The following is a 26,342-nucleotide window of genomic DNA, read 5'->3' on the forward strand; positions in this document are numbered from 1 at the left end:
GATCATACACTGTTCAATTTATTTACCATTATTAGCTATTTGGCTTCCATGCTCCCATTTTACTACACTTCTCCCAGGGAATTATTTCCCTTCCATTCTTGTATCAAGTTCTGTAGAAGATATTGGTTTATCCCCTACAATTTCTTAAAATAACTCTTGAAGGTGACATTTTATCTAAAACCAATAAAAGTTGTTTAAATGTATTCATAAGAGTGTCCCAAGGAAGAGTCTACTTTCCTTTTCTTAGTTAATACACTACAATACAGTGCATATGTTGTCAGATTAGCTTTGTCAATTACATCGACAGTCACCAGGAGAAATTGTAAACATTTATATTTGCAAAGTTGACAACTTCAGGGTAATTGAAGGGAGTGTTAACAAGTATCACATGGTTTGTTTCACGTGGATGCATTTCATTCCTCACAGCCAATCGCATCGTTTTCGGAATGGACAGTATGCAAAGTATGAAGCTGTATTGTGTAAATCGTGTAATTTAAGTTTTAGTCAATTATTTTCTTTTCTCCTTGATCATTGAGAAAACATTTACAGTATTCAGCTGTGTGCGCTGGCATATCTCCTCACTCAGCATGTAAGACACATTTTCACACGGGGCGCTAGATACCCTCTGAGCCACAGTAGCATTTATTTATTTATACTATTCCATAGTGAATGATTAAGCGTGGCCAAGCATAGCTAGGATTCTGTTTGATCTCTGAGCCCCAGTGAAGCTGGTATTGCTGTTAATTACTTGCCAAGCACTGCTAGTTAATGATGTGAAAGTGAACTGAACTCAGAATAGGAATGATCCCTGAACTCAGGAAAGTTAATGGAAATAAACTAATCTCCATTAGAGTTTACAATCCATTCAAGATTATTTGGATCATTCTGAAAATCTTCAACTTTTTATAACTATTGGAGTTGTCACATGTTTCTCAGCCATATATACAGCTTTTATTGTAGAATGAAAATGTAACAACCCATACAATTCTAGAATGATTGCTTGTTTCTGCCATAACCATAACAATAACTTATGCCTGTCACTAGGGCAGCTAGGCATTCTTTCATTTAGGGCATTAATTTAGCCCCCCTCTCCCCAAAAGATGTTTTGCTGTATACTTAAAGCAATTTTACTTTCTTGTGACCATTATTAAAAAAAAACATAATTGTATTTGATAGGGTGTCGACGTGTGTTATTTTTTATTTATTTATTTACAATTCAATCCCCAAAATGCCCATTCAATGCCCATCAGATCTAACAACATGTAATCAGACCATCCCTCATGCTCTTTTAATACCCTTCAGACCTCCTGACATGCCATCATACCACCCCACATGCCCATCAGACCACTTTACATGCCCCTTAGATCTACCCACATGCCACCAGACCATTTCACATAATCCATTCTCATCAGACCACCCCACATACCCCTTCAATGCCCATCAGACCAACCTACAACTCACTTAAATGCCCCTTAGACCTCTTCACATGCCATTAGTCCACCCCACGTTACTTTAAGAAACAGAGCCTGACTGGCCATCTGGCACTTCCTGCAAATGCCAGAAGGGCTGATCTGCCCTAAAAGTTTGGCCAAGCAGTGCTGCACAGCAAACAGAGCCTGGGGCTGGCTGTGCATCTATTCCTCCCAGTGCTGTGCTCGGCCACCCGGTATACAGAGATACGGGATGTGCTGCGAGGCCTTGCCCCCTGAGTTATGGCCAAGGCCCCTCCTTGTGTGCGTGCAGCCACTAGACTGCCAGGTCTATTTTAGTGCCTCGGTCCATCCCTGCTCAGATATACTCCCATGTCATCAGACCACCCCACATACCATTTTAATTCTACCAGATCATTTCATATAACCCTTATATTCTCATCAGACCACTTCACATGCCCCATCAATGCCCATGCCTACATGCCCCTTCAGTGCTCTTCAGACCACCCCACATCTTACTTAAATGTGCCCCACAGACCTCTCCATATGCCCCATCAATGGCCTTCAGACCACCCCACATGGCCCTTAAATGAGTTTAATGCATGTGTGCTGAAACAGATCGGTGCTGTTCTCGATAAAATACTGCTTGGTCTTTCTTTTCAGCAATATTCTTTATTCAAGGAAGTGACAGGAGTATGTTGGAAAAGAGTGCTGTGCATTATGCAATGTTGTGGACTTCCTTAAAATGTTGCTTCTCAAATCTGCAGATATTAAATTTATTGCTACTTTTTTTTCAAGGCAGAGCCCTCCCTTGTAGCATGACCAATTTTATCAGGGACCTATTTCTCATGTCTCAAACTGTTTACAGTCAGGGTGATAATCGGTAAACAGCAATGTGGGTTGGGTATGAAATCCCGTCGGCCGGAGTCCCACCTGCCAGAATGCCGGCAGCGGGTCGAGCGCTAGAAAGACCCTTACGGGCTTGCTGCATTTGCCACTCTGCAGGCTCGGTGGCTCGCTGCGCTAGCCACAGGTTCTGTTCCCACTCTATGGACACCCACGAGTGGGAATAGCCCCGGCGCAGCTGTCGGCATTCTCTGTGGTCGGGATACCTGCGTAGGTATTCTGACCGTCTGGGTAGAACTACATCCCTTTTAGCTGTAGTGGTGGGAAGAAATATGCCTTAAAGCACGAAGGTAATATGCCTTTTTTAGAATTTTTCCAGATATTAATAGACAATATTGAAGATATAACTGTTTATGTAATTCTCCTGAATGCTCCAGATTGCTCCAGTTAGTACTTTTCCCTGTTAAGTACTGACTGGAATGAAGGAGACATGACTTTTTATCATGACATGTATGGGTACCCAAGGCCTGGTTTGCTTTGGGGCCAGATAACATTTATCGCTATACCCCTGCAAGAAACATATGCTTTTGTATACATGTTTCTGATATATACTGAACGTGATGTTTATTCCTTTTACCAGCTGTGTTCCTCTCATCTGCCAACTCCATCCGAAGCACCCAATCATTACCAGGCAGTATGCCGGGCACTGTACGCAGAAACCATGGAGCTGCACATGTTCCTGACAAAAATCAAAAGTGCAAAAGAGGTGAGTGAGCAGTACTGCCACAGCAGCACAGACTATGGGACAGGCTCCTCCTAAATATACTGTTTTTTCCATAGTAGCCATCGTTAGCAGTAGAGCAGTTCTGTTGCTGATCCCTTCGGCCGGAGTCCCACCTGCCATGTTTATTGTGGTCAAGGCTGTATTAGCAAGGCTGCACAGGCAGAATTCTTCATTGTCGCAATATCAGCAGTGTCACCTTTTCTCTCTTGGACATACTGTAGGTATCAAAACTTGGAGAAAAATAAAATACCAACCAATCAGTTCATGTCCTCTTTTAAGCACAGCCTGTACCATGGCAGTAATAACTGATAGGTTAATATTTGATCTATCTCCACTTTATCTCTCTCCAGGGTTTGATACATATGCCCCTCTATCAATAATACTTATAGTAGTGTGGACATACCTACTTATTGGTTCTTGTGGCTAAGGATATTTATATCTCTTAATATCTCTTAAAATATCTTAAAATATCTCTTAAAATAAGAATTTACTCACCGGTAATTCTATTTCTCGTAGTCCGTAGTGGATGCTGGGAACTCCGAAAGGACCATGGGGAATAGCGGGCTCCGAAGGAGGAGGCTGGACACTCTAGAAAGATTTAGGACTACCTGGTGTGCACTGGCTCCTCCCACTATGACCCTCCTCCAAGCCTCAGTTAGGACACTGTGCCCGGACGAGCGTACACAATAAGGAAGGATTTTGAATCCCGAGTAAGACAGCCACACCAATCACACCGTACAACTCGTGATATGAATCCCAGTTAACAGTATGAAACAACTGAGCCTCTCAACAGATGGCTCAACAATAACCCGATTTAGTTAACAATAACTATGTACAAGTATTGCAGATAAACCGCACTTGGGATGGGCGCCCAGCATCCACTACGGACTACGAGAAATAGAATTACCGGTGAGTAAATTCTTATTTTCTCTAACGTCCTAGTGGATGCTGGGAACTCCGAAAGGACCATGGGGATTATACCAAAGCTCCCAAACGGGCGGGAGAGTGCGGATGACTCTGCAGCACCGAATGAGAGAACTCAAGGTCCTCCTCAGCCAGGGTATCAAATTTGTAGAATTTTGCAAACATGTTTGCCCCTGACCAAGTAGCTGCTCGGCAAAGTTGTAAAGCCGAGACCCCTCGGGCAGCCGCCCAAGATGAGCCCACCTTCCTAGTGGAATGGGCATTTACAGATTTTGGCTGTGGCAGGCCTGCCACAGAATGAGCAAGCTGAATTGTACTACAAATCCAGCGAGCAATAGTCTGCTTAGAAGCAGGAGCACCCAGCTTGTTGGGTGCATACAGGATAAACAGCGAGTCAGATTTTCTGACTCCAGCCGTCCTGGAAACATATATTTTCAGGGCCCTGACAACGTCTAGCAACTTGGAGTCCTCCAAGTCCCTAGTAGCCGCAGGCACCACAATAGGCTGGTTCAGGTGAAACGCTGACACCACCTTTGGGAGAAATTGGGGACGAGACCTCAATTCTGCCCTATCCATATGGAAAATCAGATAAGGGCTTTTACATGATAAAGCCGCCAATTCTGACACACGCCTGGCTGAAGCCAAAGCCAATAACATGACCACTTTCCACGTGAGATATTTCAGATCCACGGTTTTTAGTGGCTCAAACCAATGTGATTTTAAGAAACTCAACATCACGTTAAGATCCCAAGGTGCCACAGGAGGCACAAATGGGGGCTGAATATGCAGCACTCCTTTCACAAATGTCTGAACTTCAGGTACTGAAGCTAGTTCTTTTTGAAAGAAAATCGACAGAGCCGAGATCTGTACTTTAATGGAGCCTAGTTTTAGGCCCATATTCACTCCTGCTTGCAGGAAATGCAGAAATCGACCTAGTTGAAATTCCTCTGTTGGGGCCTTTTCGGCCTCACACCATGCAACATACTTCCGCCATATGCGGTGATAATGATTTGCTGTAACCTCTTTCCTAGCTTTAATAAGCGTAGGAATGACTTCCTCCGGAATGCCCTTTTCCTTCAGGATCCGGCGTTCAACCGCCATGCCGTCAAACGCAGCCGCGGTAAGTCTTGGAACAGACAGGGCCCCTGCTGTAGCAGGTCTTGTCTGAGCGGCAGAGACCACGGGTCCTCTGAGATCATCTCTTGAAGTTCCGGGTACCACGCTCTTCTTGGCCAATCCGGAACCACGAGAATTGTGTTTACACCTCGCTTTCTTATTATTCTCAATACCTTTGGTGTGAGAGGTAGAGGAGGGAACACATAAACTGACTGGTACACCCACGGTGTCACTAGAGCGTCCACAGCTATCGCCTGAGGGTCTCTTGACCTGGCGCAATACCTCTCTAGTTTTTTGTTTAGGCGGGACGCCATCATGTCCACCTGTGGACGACCCCACTGATTTACAATCATTTGGAAGACTTCTGGATGAAGTCCCCACTCTCCCGGGTGGAGGTCGTGCCTGCTGAGAAAGTCTGCTTCCCAGTTGTCCACTCCCGGGATGAACACTGCTGACAGTGCTAGTACATGATTTTCCGCCCATCGGAGAATCCTTGTGGCTTCTGCCATTGCCATCCTGCTTCTTGTGCCGCCCTGTCGATTCACATGGGCGACTGCCGTGATGTTGTATGACTGGATCAGCACCGGCTGGTGTAGGAGCAGGGATTTTGCTTGACTTAGGGCATTGTAAATGGCCCTTAGTTCCAGAATATTTATGTGAAGGGAAGTCTCCTGACTTGACCATAGTCCTTGGAAGTTTTTTCCCTTTGTGACTGCCCCCCAGCCTCGTAGGCTGGCATCCGTGGTCACCAGGACCCAGTCCTATATGCCGAATCTGCGGCCCTCCAAAAGATGAGCACTCTGCAGCCACCACAGAAGAGACACCCTGGTTCTTGGGGACAGGGTTATCAAGCGATGCATCTGAAGATGCGATCCGGACCACTTGTCCAACAGGTCCCACTGAAAAATCCTGGCATGGAATCTGCCGAATGGAATTGCTTCGTAAGAAGCTACCATCTTTCCCAGGACCCGCGTGCAGTGATGCACCGATACCTGTTTTGGTTTTAGGAGGTCTCTGACTAGAGAAGACAACTCCCTGGCTTTCTCCTCCGGGAGAAACACTTTTTTCTGGACTGTGTCCAGAATCATTCCCAGGAACATTAGACGTGTCGTCGGGACCAGCTGTGACTTTGGGATATTCAGAATCCAGCCGTGCTGGCGCAGCACTTCCTGAGATAGTGCCACTCCCACTAACAACTGTTCCTTGGATCGTGCCTTTATTAGGAGATCATCCAAGTATGGGATAATTAAAACTCCCTTTTTTCGAAGGAGTATCATCATTTCCGCCATAACCTTGGTAAATACCCTCGGTGCCGTGGAGAGTCCAAACGGCAGTGTCTGGAATGGTAATGGCAATCCTGTACCACAAATCTGAGGTACTCCTGGTGAGGATGGTAAATGGGGACATGCAGGTAAGCATCCTTGATGTCCAGGGATACCATGTAATCCCCCTCTGGAGCCCAACCGTCATGCGGGGGAGGACTTTTGCTCCTGGGAACCTGCTGTTTGTTGCAGCCTTTTTCCCCTACCTCTGCCTCTAGAGAGAAAAGACCCTCCTTTTCCCCGCTTGTTTTTCTGGGTCCGAAAGGACTGAACCTGATAAAATGGCGCCTTCTTAGGCTGTGAGGGGACATGGGGTAAAATTGCTGACTTCCCAGACGTTGCTGTGGAAACTAGGTCGGAGAGACCATCCCCAAATAATTCCTCCCCCTTATAAGGCAAAACTTCCATGTGCCTTTTGGAATCTGCATCTCAAGTCCACTGGCGAGTCCATAAGCATCTCCTAGCAGAGATGGACAATGCACTTATTTTAGATGCCAGCCGGCAGACTTCCCTCTGTGCATCTCTCATATATAAGACTGAGTCTTTGATATGGTCAATTGTTAGCAGAATCGTGTCTCTGTCTAGTGTGTCAATATTTTCTGACAGTTTATCCGACCACGCAGCGGCAGCACTGCACATCCTTGCTGACGCAATAGCTGGTCTAAGTATAATGCCTGAGTGTGTATATACAGACTTCAGGATTGCCTCCTGCTTTCTATCAGCAGGTTCCTTAAGGGCGGCCGTATCCTGAGACGGTAGTGCCACCTTTTTAGACAAACGTGTGAGCACTTTATCCACCCTAGGAGGTGTTTCCCAACGTAACCTATCCTCTGGCGGGAAAGGGAACGCCATTAGTACCTTCTTAGGAATTACCAATTTTTTATCAGGGGAAGCCCACGCTTCTTCACACACTTCATTTAATTCATCTGACGGGGGAAAAACTACAGGTAGTTTTTTCTCCCCAAACATAATACCCTTTTTTGTGGTACCTGGATGTAAATCAGAGATATTTAACACCTCTTTCATTGCCTCAATCATGCAGTGAATGGCCTTAATGGGCATTCAATTTGACTCATCGTCGTCGACACTGGTGTCAGTATCCGTGTCGACATCTACTTGTGCCATCTGAGATAGCGGGCGTTTCAGAGCCCCTGATGACTTTTGAGACACCTGGAGAGGCACGAGCTGAGAACTCGGCTGTCCCGCAGTCGGCATGTCGTCAAATTTCTTATGTAATGAGTCTATACGTGCACTCATTTCTTTCCATACGCACATCCACTCAGGTGTCTGCCCCCCAGGGGGTGACATCCCTTCTAAAGGCATCTGCTCCGCCTCCACCTCATTATCCTCGTCAAACATGTCGACACAGCCGTACCGACACACTCCACACACACACACAGGGAATGCTCTATATAGAGGACAGGACCCACAAAAGCCCTTTGGGGGGACAGAGTGAGAGTATGCCAGCACACACCAGAGCGCTATATAAGGCAGGGACTAACTGAGTTATGTCCCTTATAGCTGCTTTTTAATATAACTATATACTGCGCCAAATTAAATGCCCCCCCTCTTTCTTTTTTACCCTTTTCTGTAGAGTAGTCTGCAGGAGAGAGCCAGGGAGCTTCCTTCCAGCGGAACTGTGAGGGAAAATGGCGCCCAGTGTGCTGAGGGAGATAGCTCCGCCCCTTTTCCGGGGCCTATTCTCCCGCTTTTTTATGGAATCTGGCAGGGGTATTTACCTCATATATAGCCCCTGGGGCTATATATTGAGGTATTTTTGCCAGCCAAGGTGTTTTTATTGCTGCCTCAGGGCGCCCCCCCCAGCGCCCTGCACCCTCAGTGAACGGAGTGTGAAGTGTGAGAGGAGCAATGGCGCACAGCTGCAGTGCTGTGCGCTACCTTGGTGAAGACTGATGTCTTCATGCCGCCGATTTTCCGGACCATCTTCTTGCTTCTGGCTCTGTAAGGGGGACGGCGGCGCGGCTCCGGGACCGAACATCAAGGCTGGGCCTGCGGTCGATCCCTCTGGAGCTAATGGTGTCCAGTAGCCTAAGAAGCCCAATCCGGCTGCAAGCAGGCGAGTTCGCTTCTTCTCCCCTTAGTCCCTCGCTGCAGTGAGCCTGTTGCCAGCAGGTCTCACTGAAAATAATAAACCTAAGACTATCTTTCTTCAAAGAGCTCAGGAGAGCCCCTAGTGTGCATCCAACCTCGGCCGGGCACAAAATCTAACTGGGGCTTGGAGGAGGGTCATAGTGGGAGGAGCCAGTGCACACCAGGTAGTCCTAAATCTTTCTAGAGTGCCCAGCCTCCTCCTTCGGAGCCCGCTATTCCCCATGGTCCTTTCGGAGTTCCCAGCATCCACTAGGACGTTAGAGAAATAGAATTACCGGTGAGTAAATTCTTATTTTAAGAGATATTTCTCAGCATTTATTTGTTCTCTATTGCTATGTTAGAATTGAATATTGCGAAATATCAGTGCTTGTTAATAAATAGAGAGAGGTAGGTAGGTATGTCCAGGTAGGTAGGTATGTCTTGATAACTGGAATGCTGATACTTGACACATTGGGGCAGATGTATTAACCTGGATAAGGCATAAGGAAGTTATAAACCAGTGATAAATGCACCAGCCAATCTGCTCCAATATGTAAATTAACAGCTAGGAGCTGATTGGCCGGTGCGTGTATCACCTTGGATTTATCACTGGTTTATCACTTCCTTATGCCTTCTCCAGGTTAATACATCTGCCCACTGACTTTACTGCTAAGAATGTGTCTAGCGTGATTTCTACTCTGGAGACATGGTGACAATAAATATATTTCTCTGACGTCCTAGTGGATGCTGGGTACTCCGTAAGGACCATGGGGAATAGACGGGCTCCGCAGGAGACTGGGCACTCTTTTAAGAAAGATTAGGTACTACATCTGGTGTGCACTGGCTCCTCCCTCTATGCCCCTCCTCCAGACCTCAGTTAGAATCTGTGCCCGGCCAGAGCTGGATGCACTTAGTGGGCTCTCCTGAGTTCACTATAAAGAAAGTATTTGTTAGGTTTTTTATTTTCAGTGAGATCTGCTGGCAACAGACTCACTGCTACGTGGGACTTAGGGGAGAGAAGCAAACCTACCTGCTTGCAGCTAGCTTCTGCTTCTAAGGCTACTGGACACCATTAGCTCCAGAGGGATCGAACACAGGGCCGACCTCGATCGTCCGTTCCCGGAGCCGCGCCGCCGTCCCCCTTGCAGAGCCAGAAGACGGAAGATACCGGAGAAAATCGGCGGCTGAAGACTCCGGTCTTCAATAAGGTAGCGCACAGCACTGCAGCTGTGCGCCATTGCTCCCACAGCACACCACACGCTCTGGTCACTGGTGGGTGAAGGGCGCTGGGGGGGGGGGGGGTGGCGGCGCCCTGGGCTGCAATTAGGATACCTTAAGTGGCTAAACGCACATAATACAGTTCTAAACTGTATATGTGCCTAATCCCCGCCATAATTTTCATTAAAAAAGCGGGAGAAGCCCGCCGCTGAAGGGGCGGGGCTATCTTCCTCAGCACAGCCAGCGCCATTTTCTCTTCACAGCTCCGCTGGAAGGACGCTCCCCAGGCTCTCCCCTGCTGTATACACTACAGAAAGGGTAAAAAAGAGAGGGGGGGCACATAAATTTAGGCGCAAATTGTGATATAAGCAGCTATTGGGGGAAAATTCACTTTGTGTGTAGTGTAAATCCCTCTGTTATATAGCGCTCTGGTGTGTGCTGGCATACTCTCTCTCTGTCTTCCCAAAGGACTTTGTGGGGTCCTGTCCTCAGTCAGAGCATTTCCTGTGTGTGTGCGCGGTGTGTCGGTACGGCTGTGTCGACATGTTTGATGAGGACGCTTACGTGGAGGCGGAGCAGGTGCCGATAAGTGTGATGTCGCCCCCTGCGGGGCCGACACCAGAGTGGATGGATATGTGGAAGGTATTAACCGACAGTATCAACTCCTTGCATAAAAGGTTCGATGACGCAGCTTTGGGACAGCCGGCATCTCAGCCCGCGCCTGCCCAGGCATCTCAGAGGCCATCAGGGGCTCAAAAACGCCCGCTACCTCAGATGGCAGACACAGATGTCGACACGGAGTCTGACTCCAGTGTCGACGAGGATGAGACAAATGTACAATCCACAAGGGCCATCCGATGCATGATTACGGCAATGAAAAATGTGTTGCACATTTCTGACATTAACCCGGTTACCACTAAAAAGGGTATTATGTTTGGGGAGAAAAAGCAGCCAGTGACTTTTACCCCATCTGATGAGTTAAATGAATTGTGTGAAGAAGCGTGGGGTTCCCCAGATAAGAAACTAGTGATTTCTAAGCGGTTACTAATGGCGTACCCTTTCCCGCCAACGGATAGGTTACGCTGGGAGACATCCCCTAAGGTGGACAAGGCGCTCACACGCTTATCAAAAAAGGCGGCACTGCCTTCTCAGGATACGGCCGCCTTAAAGGAGCCTGCAGATAGAAAGCAGGAGGCTATCCTGAAGTCTGTGTATACACACTCCGGTACTATACTGAGACCTGCTATTGCTTCAGCATGGATGTGTAGTGCTACAGCCGCATGGTCTGATTCCCTGTCTGATAACATTGATTCCCTTGACAGGGACACTATTTTGCTAACCATAGAGCAGCTGTGGCCAACCCGTGGCTCTTGAGCCACATGCGGCTCTTTCTTTATTCAGATGTGGCTCCTGACACTCAAAGTCACATGACCACAACAGATCTGGAAACTGCTGCATGCCAGCCAGACACGCAGCAACACTACAGGGACGAAGAACTGAGGGAGCCACCGGCAAACAGAGGCCATATAAAAGGCTGCTGCACTGGCACTGGGGGGCAGCGTTAGGGACATATGAGGGTGTGCTGCAGTGACACATGGGGGAGCTGGCTGGAGTGACACAGGAGGGTCTTGGCAGGAGAGACAATGGGGGAACTGGCTGGAGTGACACAGGAGGGTGCTGGCAGGAGTGGCACAGGAGGGTGCTGGCAGGAGTGGCACAGGAGGGTGCTGGCAGGAGTGGCACAGGAGGGTGCTGGCAGGAGTGGCACAGGAGGGTGCTGGCAGGAGTGACACATTGACATATGGAGGAGCTGGCTGGAATGACACAGGAGGGTGCTGGCAGGAGTGACACATTGACACATGGGGGAGCTGGCTGGAGTGACAGGAGGATGCTGGCAGGAGTGGCACATTGACACATGGGGGAGCTGGCTGGAGTGACACAGGAGGATGCTGGCAGGAGTTGCACATTGACACATGGGGGAGCTGGCTGGAGTGACACAGGAGGGTCTTGGCAGGAGAGACAATGGGGGAACTGGCTGGAGTGACACAGGAGGGTGCTGGCAGGAGTGACACATTGACACATGGGGGAGCTGGCTGGAGTGACACAGGAGGGTGCTGGCAAAAGTGGCACAGGAGGGTGCTGGCAGGAGTGACACATTGACACATGGAGGAGCTGGCTGGAATGACACAGGAGGGTGCTGGCAGGATTGACACATGGGGGAGCTGGCTGGAGTGACACAGGAGGGTGCTGGCAGGAGTGACACATTGACACATGGGGGAGCTGGCTGGAGTGACACAGGAGGATGCTGGCAGGACTGACACTTGGAGTTAAAGTGTATTATGTGAATCTGGCTTTTTCAATATACTTTATGTGGATCTGGCGATTTCAATGTATTTTATGTTGGATCTGGTTTTAAAATGTATTTCATGTGGCTCTGGCTTTTTCAATATATTTTATAGCATGGGCGTGGCCTAGCAGGTACAATGCCACACCTCATTTTTGCCTTCTGCTCGATGTCGGCTCTTTGACTTACCTAACAAGATGTTTTGGCTCTTTGTCTCTGACTGGTTGGCCACCCCTGCCATAGAGCATATTAAAGACGTCGTCTTATATATGAGGGATGCACAGAGGGACATTTGCCGGCTGGCATCTAGAATTAATGCAATGTCCATTTCTGCCAGGAGAGTATTATGGACTCGGCAGTGGACAGGTGATGCTGATTCTAAAAGGCACATGGAAGTTTTGCCTTATAAGGGTGAGGAATTGTTTGGGGACGGTCTCTCGGACCTCGTATCCACAGCAACAGCTGGGAAGTCGACTTTTTTACCTCAGGTTCCCTCACAGCCTAAGAAAGCACCGTATTATCAAGTACAGTCCTTTCGGCCTCAGAAAGGCAAGCGGGTTAGAGGCGCGTCCGTCACTCCTTTCTGCCCAGAGGCAGGGGTTGAGGGAAAAAGCTGCACCAGACAGCCAGTTCCCAGGAACAAAATCCTCCCCTGCTTCCACTAAGTCCACCGCATGACGCTGGGGCTCCACAGGTGGAGCCAGGTGCGGTGGGGGCCCGTCTCCGGAACTTCAGCGACCAGTGGGTTCGCTCACAGGTGGATCTCTGGGTTCTACAAGTGGTATCTCAGGGATACAAGCTGGAGTTCGAGACGTCTCCCCCTCGCCGTTACCTCAAATCAACCTTGCCAGCTACTCCCCAGGACAGGGAGGTAGTACTGGCGGCAATTCACAAGCTGTACCTCCAGCAGGTGATAATCAAAGTTTCCCTCCTTCAACAGGGACGGGGTTACTATTCCACAATGTTTGTGGTACCGAAACCAGACGGTTCGGTGAGACCCATTCTATATTTGAAATCCTTGAACACTTATATAAGAAAGTTCAAGTTGAAAATGGAATCGCTCAGGGCGGTTATTGCAAGCCTGGAAGAGGGGGATTATATGGTATCACTGTACATCAAGGATGCTTACCTACAGTACATGTCCCCATTTACCCACCTCACCAGGAGTACCTCCGATTTGTGGTACAGGACTGCCATTACCAATTCCAGACGTTGCCGTTTGGTCTGTCCACGGCACCGAGGGTATTTACCAAGGTAATGGCCAAAATGATGATACTCCTTCGAAAGAAGGGAGTTATAATTATCCCGTACTTGGACGATCTCCTTATAAAGGCGAGGTCCAGGGAGCAGTTGTTGGTCGGAGTAGCACTATCTCAGATGTGCTACAACAGCACGGCTGGATTCTGAATATCCCAAAGTCGCAGCTGGTTCCTACGACGCGTCTGCTGTTCTTGGGTATGATTCTGGACACAGAACAGAAGAAGGTGTTTCTCCCGGAGGAGAAGGCCAAGGAGTTGTCATCTCTGGTCAGAGACCTCCTGAAACCAAAACAGGTGTCGGTGCATCACTGCACGCGAGTCCTGGGAAAGATGGTAGCTTCTTACGAAGCAGTTCCCTTCGGCAGGTTCCATGCAAGGATCTTTCAGTGGGATCTGTTAGACAAGTGGTCCGGATTGCATCTTTAGATGCATCGGCTGATCACCCTGTCCCCGAGGGCCAGGGTGTCTCTGCTGTGGTGGCTGCAGAGTGCTCATCTTCTCGAGGGCCGCAGATTCGGCATACAGGACTGGGTCCTGGTGACCACGGATGCAAGCCTCCGAGGTTGGGGGGCAGTCACTCAGGGAAGAAACTTCCAAGGACAATGGTCTAGTCAGGAGGCTTCCCTACACATAAATATTCTGGAACTAAGGGCCATTTACAATGCCCTAAGTCAAGCAAAACCCCTGCTTCAAAACCAGCCGGTGCTGATTCAGTCAGACAACATCACGGCGGTCGCCCATGTAAACCGACAGGGCGGCACAAGAAGCATGATGGCAATGGCAGAAGCCACAAGGATTCTCCGATGGGCGGAGAATCACGTGATAGCACTGTCAGCAGTGTTCATTCCGGGAGTGGACAACTGGGAAGCAGACTTCCTCAGCAGGCACGACCTCCACCCGGGAGTGTGGGGACTTCATCCAGAAGTCTTCCAGCTGCTTGTAAATCGTTGGGAAAGGCCACAGGTGGACATGATGGCGTCCCGCCTCAACAAAAAGCTAAAGAGATATTGCGCCAGGTCAAGGGACCCTCAGGCGATAGCTGTGGACGCTCTAGTGACACCGTGGGTGTACCAGTCGGTTTATGTGTTCCCTCCTCTTCCTCTCATACCAAAGGTACTGAGGATAATAAGAAAGAGAGGAGTAAGAACTATACTCATCGTTCCGGATTGGCCAAGAAGAACTTGGTACCCGGAACTACAAGAAATGATCTCAGAGGACCCTTGGCCTCTGCCGCTCCGACAGGACCTGCTACAGCAGGGGCCCTGTCTGTTCCAAGACTTACCGCGGCTGCGTTTGACGGCATGGCGGTTGAACGCCGGATCCTGATGGAAAAGGGCATTCCGGTTGAAGTCATTCCTACGCTGATAAAAGCTAGGAAGGATGTGACAGCAAAACATTATCACCGCATATGGCGAAAATATGTGGCTTGGTGTGAGGCTATGAAGGCCCCAACAGAGGAATTTCAGCTGGGTCGATTTCGGCCCTGTCTATTTTCTTTCAAAAAGAACTGGCTTCACTGCCTGAAATGAAGACGTTTGTTAAGGGAGTGCTGCATATTCAGCCCCCTTTTGTGCCTCCAGTGGCACCTTGGGATCTCAACGTTGTGTTGGATTTCCTAAAATCACATTGGTTTGAGCCACTTCAGACCGTGGAGTTGAAATATCTCACGTGGAAAGTGGTCATGCTTTTGGCCTTGGCTTCGGCTAGGCGTGTGTCAGAATTGGCGGCTTTGTCATGTAAAAGCCCCTATGTGATCTTCCATATGGACAGGGCAGAATTGAGGACTCGTCCCCAATTTCTCCCTAAGGTGGTATCAGCGTTTCATTTGAACCAACCTATTGTGGTGCCTGCGGCTACTCGGGACTTGGAGGCTTCCAAGTTGCTGGACGTAGTCCGGGCCCTGAAAATCTATGTTTCCAGGACGGCTAGAGTCAGAAAAACTGACTCGCTGTTTATCTTGCATGCACCCAACAAGCTGGGTGCTCCTGCTTCTAAGCAGACTATTGCTCGCTGGATCTGTAGCACGATTCAACTTGCACATTCTGCGGCTGGACTGCCGCATCCTAAATCAGTCATAGCCCATTCCACGAGGAAGGTGGGCTCTTCTTGGGCGGCTGCCCGAGGGGTCTCGGCTTTACAACTTTGCCGAGCTGCTACCTGGTCGGGATCAAACACGTTTGCAAAATTCTACAAGTTTGATACCCTGGCTGAGGAGGACCTTGTGTTTGCTCATTCGGTGCTGCAGAGTCATCCGCACTCTCCCGCCCGTTTGGGAGCTTTGGTATAATCCCCATGGTCCTTACGGAGTACCCAGCATCCACTAGGACGTCAGAGAAAATAAGAATTTACTCACCGGTAATTCTATTTCTCGTAGTCAGTAGTGGATGCTGGGAGCCCGTCCCAAGTGCGGACTTCTGCAATACTTGTATATAGTTATTGCTTAACTATAGGGTTATTGTTCTGAGCCATCTGTTTTTAATGAGGCTCAGCTGTTGTTCATACTGTTAACTGGGTATAGTTATCACAAGTTGTACGGTGTGATTGGTGTGGCTGGTATGAGTCTTACCCTGGATTCCAAATCCTTTCCTAGTAATGTCAGCTCTTCCGGGCACAGTTTCCCTAACTGAGGTCTGGAGGAGGGGCATAGAGGGAGGAGCCAGTGCACACCAGATGTAGTACCTAATCTTTCTTTAAAGAGTGCCCAGTCTCCTGCGGAGCCCGTCTATTCCCCATGGTCCTTACGGAGTACCCAGCATCCACTATGGACTACGAGATATAGAATTACCGGTGAGTAAATTCTTACTATATATATATATATATATATATATATATATATATATATAAAAAAAAAAATATAAGATTTTAAACCTACCGGTAAATCTTTTTCTCGTAGTCCGTAGAGGATGCTGGGGACTCCGTAAGGACCATGGGGATAGACGGGCTCCGCAGGAGACATGGGCACTTTAAGAAAGACTTTAGATCTGGTGTGCACTGGCTCCTCCCTCTATGCCCCTCCTCCAGACCTCAGTTAGAGAAACTGTGCCCAGAGGAGACGGACAGTACGAGGAAAGGATTTTTGTTAATCCAAGGGCAAGATTCATACCAGCCACACCAATCACACAGTATAACTTGTGATATACTATCCAGTTAACAGTATGAAAACGACATAGCATCAGTCCAAGACCGATGAGACTATAACATAACCCTTATTTAAGCAATAACTATATACAAGTCTTGCAGAAGTAGTCCGCACTTGGGACGGGCGCCCAGCATCCTCTACGGACTACGAGAAAAAGATTTACCGGTAGGTTTAAAATCTTATTTTCTCTTACGTCCTAGAGGATGCTGGGGACTCCGTAAGGACCATGGGGATTATACCAAAGCTCCCAAACGGGCAGGAGAGTGCGGATGACTCTGCAGCAACGATTGAGCAAACAGGAGGTCCTCCTCAGCCAGGGTATCAAACTTATAGAACTTTGCAAAGGTGATTGAACCCGACCAAGTAGCAACTCGGCACAGCTGTAGCGCTGAGACCCCTCTGGCAGCCGCCCAAGAAGAGCCCACCTACCTAGTGGAATGGGCCTTGACCGATTTAAGTAACGGCAATCCCGCCGTAGAATGCGCCTGCTGAATCGTGTTACAGATCCAGCGAGCAATAGTCTACTTTGAAGCAGGAGCACCAATCTTGTTGGTTGCATACATGACAAACAGTACTTCTGTTTTTCTGACTATAGCCAATCTGGCCACGTAAATTTTCAAAGCCCTGACCACATCAAGGGACTCGGGATCCTCCAAGTCACGCATAGCCACAGGCACCACAATAGTTCATATGAAAGGATGAAACCACTTTTGGCAGGAATTGAGGACGGATCCGCAATTCCGCTCTATCCATATGGAAAACCAGATAGGGGCTTTTATGTGATAAAGCCGCTAATTCTGACACTCGCCTAGCCGAAGCCAAGGCTAATAACATGACCACCTTCCAAGTGAGATTTTTCAACTCCACCGTTTTAAGTGGTTCAAACCAGTGTGACTTAATGAAACTTAAGGTCCCAAGGCGTCACCGGAGGTACAAAAGGAGGCTGAATATGCAGTACTCCCTTCACAAAAGTTTGTACTTCAGGGAGAGAGGCCAATTCCTTTTGAAAGAAAATGGATAAGGCCGAAATCTGAACCTTAATAGATCCTAATTAGGCCGAAATTCACTCCAGTTTGCAGGAAGTGAAGGAAACGGCCCTGATGGAATTCTTCCGTAGGAGCATTCCTGGCCTCACACCAAGAAACATATTTTTGCCATATACGGTGATAATGTTTAGATGTCATGTCCTTCCTAGCCTTTATTAGCGTAGGAATGACCTCATCCGGAATACCCTTATCCGCTAGGATCCGTCGTTCAACCGTCATGCCGTCCAACGCAGCCGCGGTAAGTCTTGGAATAGACATGGCCCCTATTGCAACCGGTCCTGTATTAGAGGAAGAGGCCACGGATCTTCTGTGAGCATTTCCTGCAGATCCAGATACCAGGTCCTTCGTGGCCAATCTGGAACAATGAGGATTGTTCTCATTCCTCTCCCTCCTACCATTCTCAACACCTTGGGTATGAGAGGAAGAGGGGGAAATACATAGACCGACTGGAACACCCATGGTGTCACTAGGGCATCTACAGCTACTGCCTGAGGGTCTCTTGACCTGGTGCAATACCTCTGTAGCTTCTTGTTGAGGCGGGGACGCCATCATGTCGATCTGTGGCAGTTCCCACTGACTTGCAATCTGTGCAAAGGCTTCCTAAAGAAGTCCTCTCTCGGATGCAGGTCGTGTTTGCTGAGGAAGTCTGCTTCTCAGTTGTCCACTCCCGGAATGAACTGCTGAAAATGCGCTTACATGATTTTCCGCCCAGCGGAGAATCCTGGTGGCTTCTGCCATTTCCACTCTGCTCTTTGTGCCGCCTTGGCGGTTTACATGAGCCACTGCGGTGATGTTGTCTGACTGAATCAGATTCGGTAGGTTGCGAAGCAATGTTTCCGCTTGCCGAAGGGCGTTGTATATGGCCCTCAGCTCCAGGATGTTGATTTGAATACAAGTTTTTTGACTTGACCCAAAGACCTTGGAAGTTTCTTCCCTGTGTGACCGTTCCCCCACCTCGGAGGCTCGCGTCCGTGGCTGCCAGAATCCAGTCCTGGATGGCGAACCTGCGACCCTGCAGAAGGTGAGCACTCTGCAGCCACCATAGGAGAGACACCCTGGCCCTAGGGGACAGGGTGATTAACTGATGCATCTGTAGATGTGATCCGGACCACTTGTTCCGTAGATCCCATTGGAAAGTCCTCGCATTGAACCTGCCGAAGGGAATGGCCCCGTAAGATGCCACCATCTTTCCCAGGACCCGAGTGCAGTGATGCACTGACACCTGTTTTGGCTTTAATAGGTTTTTTACCAGAGTCATTAGTTCCTGGGCCTTCTCTATCGGAAGATAAACCCATTTCTGGTCCGTATTCAGAATCCTACCCAAGAAGGGCAGACGAGTCATAGGAACCAACTATGACTTCGGGATATTGAGAATCCAGCCGAGTTGCTGTGACACCTTCAGCGAAAGTGACACGCTGTTCAACAACTGCTCTTTTGATCTCGCCCTTATTAGGAGATCGTCCAAGTATGGGATAATTGTGACTCCTTGCTTGCGTAGGAGCACCATCATTTCCGCCAATTACCCTGAAATTGGTAATGACCATACTGTACCATAATTCTCAGGTACGCCTGATGGGGTGGATAAATGGGAACGTGAAGGTATGCAGCCTTTATGTCTAGATACACCATAAAATCCCCCCCTTCCAGGCTGGCGATGATCGCTCTGAGCGATTCCACCTTGAATTTGAACCATTTCAAGTATAGGTTCAGAGATTTTAATTTTAAAATAGGTCTGACTGAACCGTCCGGTTTCGGGACTACAGCCAAGGTTGAGTAATATCCCCTTCCTTGTTGAAGGAGGGGAACCTTGAGCACCACCTGTTGGAGATACAATGTGTGAATTGTATTTAATATTATCTCCCTTTCTGGGGGAGAAGCCGGTAGGGCCGATAAGGAAACCCGGCGAGGAGGCACCTCTTCGAATTCCAACTTGTAACCCTGAGAAACAATTTCTATTGCCCAGGGATCCACCTGTGAGTGAACTCAGATGTGGCTGAAGAGTCAAAGACGTGCTCCCACTGGGGCGGACTCCCTTAGCGGAGCCCCAGCGTCATGCGGTGGATTTAGTAGAGGCCGGGGAGGACTTCTGTTCCTGGGAACTAGCTGTGCCCTGCGCCGTTACCTCTGGTAAGAAAGGACGCTCCTCGTACTTTCTTGTTTTTCTGCGACCAAAAGGACTGCATTTGATAATGTCGTGCTTTCTTAGGCTGTGAGGGAATATAAGGCAAAAAATTAGATTTACCAGCTGTAGCCGTGGAGACCAGGTCCGAGAGCCCTTCTTCACACAATTCCTCACCCTTGTAAGGTAAAACCTCCATATGCCTCTTTTAGTCAGCATCACCTGTCCATTGCATGGTTCCACAGGACACGTCTAGCAGAAATCGACATAGCGTTGACTCTAGAACTCAGTAGACCAATGTCTCTTTGAGCATGTCTTATATATAAGACAGCATATTTTATATATCCTAGGGTCAATAACATGGTATCCTTATCTAGGATTTCAATCTCCGCTGATAAGGTATCTGTCCACGCTGCTACAGCGCTATAAACCCCTGCCGACACAATCGCCGGTCTGAGTAGTGTACCAGAATGTGTGTAAATGGACTTCAAAGTACTTTTCTGCATGCTGTCTGCAGGATCCCTGAGGGTAGCTGTATCTTGGTATGTCAGCGCTACCTTTTGGGTAAACGTGTCAACGCCTTGTCCACCCTAGGGGAGGATTCCCATCGTATCCTGGCCCTAGCAGGGAAAGGATACGCCATGAGAATTCTTTTGGGAAACTGCAGTTTCTTGTCTGGAGATTCCCGCTCTTTTTCACACAATTCATTTGGTTCAGGGAGACCAGCGGGGACAGCCGCGGGCAGACGGAGGAGATCAGCGCTACAGTAGCGCTGCAGGAGGATGTCACACAGCCGCCCGACCTCACGGCAGTGTCCACCCGGCTCCAGCAAGCGTGACCTCACTTGCTGGAGTTGGGTGGACGCTGTCATGAGCGGCGTGGCTGTGTGACATTCTGCTGCATAGCTGTGTTGTAGCGCTGATCTCCCCTATATGCCAGCGGCCCCCCCACCCTCTCCTCCTCTGGGTCCCACATCTCAGTCCGACATTTTTTTATGTCGGACTGAGATGGTCGAAAAGGGGGCCAAAACGCCCCGTTTTCGACACAAGCACGTGGATCGGCAGCTATTCCACCAATCCACGTGCTTTTCGACAAGTCGAATTCCTCCACTTGTCGAATATATTGAATAGGTTGGAATCCCTACCGACCTAAAAAAAAGTCGAAAACTGCCGTCTTTTCAACAGACTGCAGCTTTCGACGTCAATTGAATATACCCCTATATGTCCAATCTGGCTGGTCTGAATTAAAAACTAGTAATATCTGGGAGCAAATGAAAATCAGCCATTTGCTCCCAAAATCCAGAAAATAAACAAAAACGGTTATTCAGATAAAATGGTTCAATCAAACAAGTTTAACTAATTTGTCTGAATTACCATTTTTGTCTGATTTCCAGTGTTTGGGAGCAAATGGTCAATTGTCATTAGCTCCCATACATTACCATATTTTTGTTCTAACCAGAGAGATTGGACAGATGATCTTATAGTATTTATCCAGTTTAAGGGTCAGTTCTCCATTCTCATTCTTAAAGACCTGACGGAAAAATTATTAAGTGCTGAGTTTGAAATCTCAGTTGTTGTTTTTTTTTAAATACTTTTTTTATTGAAGCAATATATGCAATACATACATAAACATTCACTGTAATTCAAATCATCGGTATATGGGTAACATATGAAAACAATACAAGGGAGAGTACAGTTGAGTCTGTAATCAAGAGACATATCTATTATAAGCAAGCAGCAGTATCACATCTGCATGAAACATGTCCCCGGAGAGTACCGTCTTCCCCGATCCCAAATCCAGTTCAGTCGATTGACCCAGACTTATACATAAGAAGAAAAAGAAAAAAGAAAGAAAAAAAAACACCCGTGTCCGTATCTTATTTCCCCACCCATCCGCCCACGAAGCCTCGAGTGACAGTCAAGTTTAAAGCACAATCGGCGGATCTCCCTCAGCCATTCTAGTTAGAAACCATTCTGTATTGGACACGGAGTCATGGAGCTGTTTCCTAACCGTCGTCGACAAGGTCGTTATATAGCTCTCCCACACTTCAAAAAAAATTTGTATCTTAGTATCTTTCTTCAGCAGGACGCCTATCCATTCCATCCTAAGGAGGTAGAATAGTTTGGCTTTAAATAATGAAAGAGTAGGAGGATCTCTAGCTATCCACACTTGCAGAATGGCTTTCCTAGCCGCTATACTAACTGCCAGCAGCAGTTTTTTACTGCCCAAAGAGAGGCGTTGATTCGGTGGTAGGATACCGAAAAGCGCCCACTCTGGAGACAACCTCCAATAGTTCACCAGATTGGCCGTCAGGTAGTTTCTTATATATATCCAAAACTGTCTGATTATAGGGCATGTCCACAGGCAGTGAAATAGATCTGCCTGAAGAGTGCCACATTTCCAACATGCATGCATGCAAGTCCTATCATGTGTCGTCTGTGGGGCGATAAATAAGTCCTATGCAAAATATTAAGAGACATTTCTTTATACCTAGAAGAGGGAAATAGTTTGCAGGCCTTAGCATGTGCCGCAAGTAAATCCGTAATCTCAATGTCTGGGAGACAATCTTTCCAAGACATAATACCTCCCCGTCCCCTCGAGTAGTCTAGGACGTTTCTGAAGTACCCATATGCAGTCGATATTGCCTTACGTACCTTAGGGGTTTGTTTCAGCATTCTATCCAACGGATTGTCCCAGTCCCCAGGTGAAAAACATCTAATAATGGATGAAACATAGTGTTGAGCCAAAAGAAAGGCCACAGGATAGGCCATCAAAGTTGGATATCTAGTAGTGGCCTCCTGGAACGTGAGCGGCCTCGAGCCCCGCACATCCACCAAATCACCGATCTTAGACCCCCCCCCCCAACCGCCATATATTAAACGGATATTGTGCCCGACCATCCTGGAAGTCAGGATTAGCCATGAACGGGAGATATAATGACTTGTGGGCATTTAGATCCATTTTATCTCGCATATCTGTCCATAGCTTCTTAATGTTCCACAGTAGTGGGTTTCTCCTCAGCTCCTCGGGCACCTCTCCAGCGTGTAGATGTAGAAAGGTAACTAGATCCCCCTCTTGTAAAAATTCCCTATCTAAGTCTGTGTTTGTGTATGTGTTGTCATTGTGCATCCAGTCATGGAGGTATCTTAGTTGGGCCGCCTGTGAGTACCAGAGAATATTAGGGAAGTTAATTCCCCCATTTCCTGCAGTCTGTTGGAGTTTGATCAATGCTATGCGCGGTCTCCCTCCCTGCCAGATAAATCTTCTAAAAAGAAAATTGAGACGTTGAAAGTCTTTAGGTAGAAGTACATGCGGCATGGCCTGAATGAAGTACATCAAACGGGGGAATGATATCATCTTAATCAAGCTAGCCCTCCCCATATATGATAAAGGCATGGATTTCCAGGTCTCAAGTTCTGTTTCAATTGTTCGGATAGCCGAGGTAAAATTTAGGGCATATAATCGCTCTGGCTTTCTCGATACTCTAATCCCTAGATAAGATATGTGGTCTGAACTCCATTGCAATGGTAGGTTCCTCACTCCATGCTTCAAAAATGAACCATTCCCCAATCTGAGTGCCACCGATTTTGCCCAGTTAACATTGAAGCCCGAGATATGTCCATAAGCCTGCAGTAAATTAAATATATGGGTCAGTGAAGCCTCCGGGTCTGAAATATAAAGCAGTAGATCATCGGCAAATGCAGTAAGTTTTAGGTCTCTGCGACCGACCTGAATTCCATGAAACTGAGTATCACTTAATAGCAAACGATGTAGGGGATCTATAGCCAAGTTGAACAGCAGGGAGGAGACAAGGGGCAACCTTGCCGCGTGCCATGGCGCATAATCACCGGGCTGCTAATATGTCCATTAAGTAAGAGGGTAGTAGAGGGAGAATCGTATAAGTAACGAATAATATCAATGAAGTCTTGGTGGATTAGTCTACGTTCTAAGACCTTGAATAGATGGGGCCAAAGTACTGTATCGAAGGCCTTAGTGGTGTCTAAACTGAGGAGTATATTCCTGGACTGGGGCGCTTGAGCATAAGCTATAACTGCAACGACCGCCGCCCTAATTCCCTTAACCGAATGTGTATTGCGAACAAAGCCAAGCTGGTGATTAGTTAAAGTGTGGGGGAGAATAGTTTGCAGCCGATCTGCCAAAATCTTAGTAAATATTTTTATGTCGGTATTTAATAACGTAATGGGCCTGTATGAGGTCACCAATTGTGGGTCCTGTGCGGGTTTAGGGATTAAAATAGTATGTGCTGTTGTGAAGTGATGAAAGGGGGTGCGGTGTTGCAAAAGGCCGTTGAACAATTCCAGCAGAGTCGGAACTACGTGAGGCTGAAGGATCTTATAAGATTCATTGGAGAGGCCGTCAGGGCCTGGAGACTTGTGCAGTTTAAGTTTGGACATTGCCGAGACTAGTTCCTCCTCAGTGATAGCTCTCACCAGTAAATCCGATTGTGCATTCGTTATTGGTGGTACTACTGTGTCTGGTAGGAGCGTGGTATGGGTAGTTTCGCTGAAGGGGAGATCAGAGTATAAGTCAGCAAAATAAGATTCAAAATGCTCTAATATGGCAGGGGAACTGGTAAGGAGTTGTCCCGTGGCTCGATGTCTAACCGCTGTTATGAATTTGCGAGTGTTTTTTTTCCTAGCCATATTTGCCAGTAGTCGACCGGGTTTATTTCCCCATCGGTAATATTTATGAGAAGAAAATACCACATCACCCTTTGCTTGCGCTAACAAGTGGTCATTTAAGAGTTGCTTAGCCTGTAGATAAAGCTGCAAAGACTCCTCAGTCTGCAGAGTAAGGTGACGCTGCAGTGTATCAGTTAATTCTGATAGTAAATCGTTATAAATCGCCAAATTTTTCTTTTTCAATCTATGAACATACTCAATAATTTGACCCCTTAGAACTGCTTTAGCCGCACCCCAAAGGATAGTTGGGCGGTCCCAATGCTCCAGGTTATCGTCTAAATAGTTGGCCCAATTCACTATCAAAAATTTCCTAAAATCATCACAATTATAAAGATAACTCGTAAATCTCCAAATACTGGAGCCTCCCGACTGAAGAGTTCTTTGCAGCGTTAATGTCACAGGAGCATGGTCCGATATCAAAATGTTGTGTATATCAGCTTGTGCGACTTGCGTAACTAGGGAGTCTGCAACCAAGATTGAGTCAATCCTGGACCAGGATTTATGAACCCCGGAAAAAAAAGTAAATGATCTGTCAGAGGGATTGAGGAGACACCATATATCAGTTATCTGAAGGGAGGCTTTTAACGTTTGGAGATGTGTCCAAAAAGAGGAACCAGAAGTACGCGGGACAGGACGTTTATCAATAGTGGGATCATCAACTGTATTCCAGTCGCCTCCCAGGATAAGTTGAAAATTATCGCGTTGTAACAGCTGAGAGCTTAATTCTTGGAGAAAAGCAGCTGTCTCACCATTGGGTGCGTAGACATTAACCAGTGAGTATTTGTTACCCCAAATTTCCACATCCAAAATTATATAACGCCCCTCCGGGTCAGTAACAGAATTTAAAACAGTGTAGTGTAGGTGTTTGCTAAAAAGGATTGCCACCCCCCTAGTCTTCCTCGCGTTGTCTGCAGAAACACAGCTATCTAACCATGGTGCCCGAAGAGCAGAGGAGGCGCCCGACACCCAGTGGGTCTCTTGGAGAAATATAATTTGAGGTTTAAACCGCTTCAGGTGTGTGACAACTCTTTTACGTTTTATTGGGGAGTTAAGGCCGCCCACATTCCAGGATAAAATCTTAAAGCATGAGTCTGATGAGGAGGTCCTTACACTAGGATCAGTCATTAGTCTATTAACCTACCCCCGCCCGAGGGTGACATTTCAGCGGGAACATCACGTCACAGAGTCGTCCTCCTCCTTCCCAGCGAGCGGAGAGGAACGACCGAAACCATACTGGACCATAGAGCTCAGGAACAGACCGGGTCAGGAAGGCACGGCACGGGCAAAACGATAAAAAAAAAAAGTCACAAAAAAACACACATTGCTTCACATAACATTTTTAATTTTTTCCAAACCAAACTAATAACAACGCAAGTGCTAAACCCTCCGGTAGCACTGGCGAGAAACCTATCGGAAGTAAATGCAACATTTAAATTCCAGCTGAGTAGCATGTAATGAGACTAAATGTCTCTCTCATGTGAAAGTTACACCGACTCAGGGTGTAAAGTATAGAACAACAATATGTCTACTATTGGTGTGGTGAATTTCCAGGGTTCAACATGTGTGTTACATGGGATTTAGCAGTGGCAGGATCGACAAATAGCAGTGTGCGACCATTGTCATGAATGCGCAATTTAGCTGGATACATCAATGCGAATGTAGTATTGCTCTCATGGAGTATTTTGCAAACATCCGAGAATTCCCTTCTCTTCTGCGCAACAGAGGCCGAGAAATCCTGAAAAATCAAAATACGTTTTCCCTGCACTACCAATTGTGGGAGTTTGCGATAAGAGCGCAATACATGTTCCTTCATACGAAAGTCCATGAATTTCGCAATGACTGGCCTTGGCTTTGTTTCAGCATCAGGTCGAGCAGGACCAATTCTATGCACCCTTTCAATGTGTGATAAGAATGGGACATCTATAATTTCCAAAGCCAGAAATATATCAGTCGTTATAAAATCTGACAATTGTTTGTCTGTAATTGCTTCGGGGATGCCCA

At 47.5% G+C, this 26,342-nt stretch overlaps 1 protein-coding gene across 5 annotated transcripts in view; it reads left to right on the forward strand.

Moving 5' to 3' along the window:
* The window catches only part of SPIRE1 (spire type actin nucleation factor 1), a 524,996-nt gene that overhangs the window by 297,592 nt on the left and 201,062 nt on the right, over positions 1–26,342 (forward strand). For all 5 annotated transcript variants that reach the window (XM_063923426.1, XM_063923427.1, XM_063923428.1 and 2 more), the window contains one exon: positions 2,917–3,042. In XM_063923426.1, the coding sequence (XP_063779496.1) occupies positions 2,917–3,042 (126 nt within the window). The remainder of the gene's footprint in view (positions 1–2,916; positions 3,043–26,342) is intronic.

This window comes from Pseudophryne corroboree, chromosome 5, assembly GCF_028390025.1.
Source record: "Pseudophryne corroboree isolate aPseCor3 chromosome 5, aPseCor3.hap2, whole genome shotgun sequence".
Taxonomy (NCBI): domain Eukaryota; kingdom Metazoa; phylum Chordata; class Amphibia; order Anura; family Myobatrachidae; genus Pseudophryne; species Pseudophryne corroboree.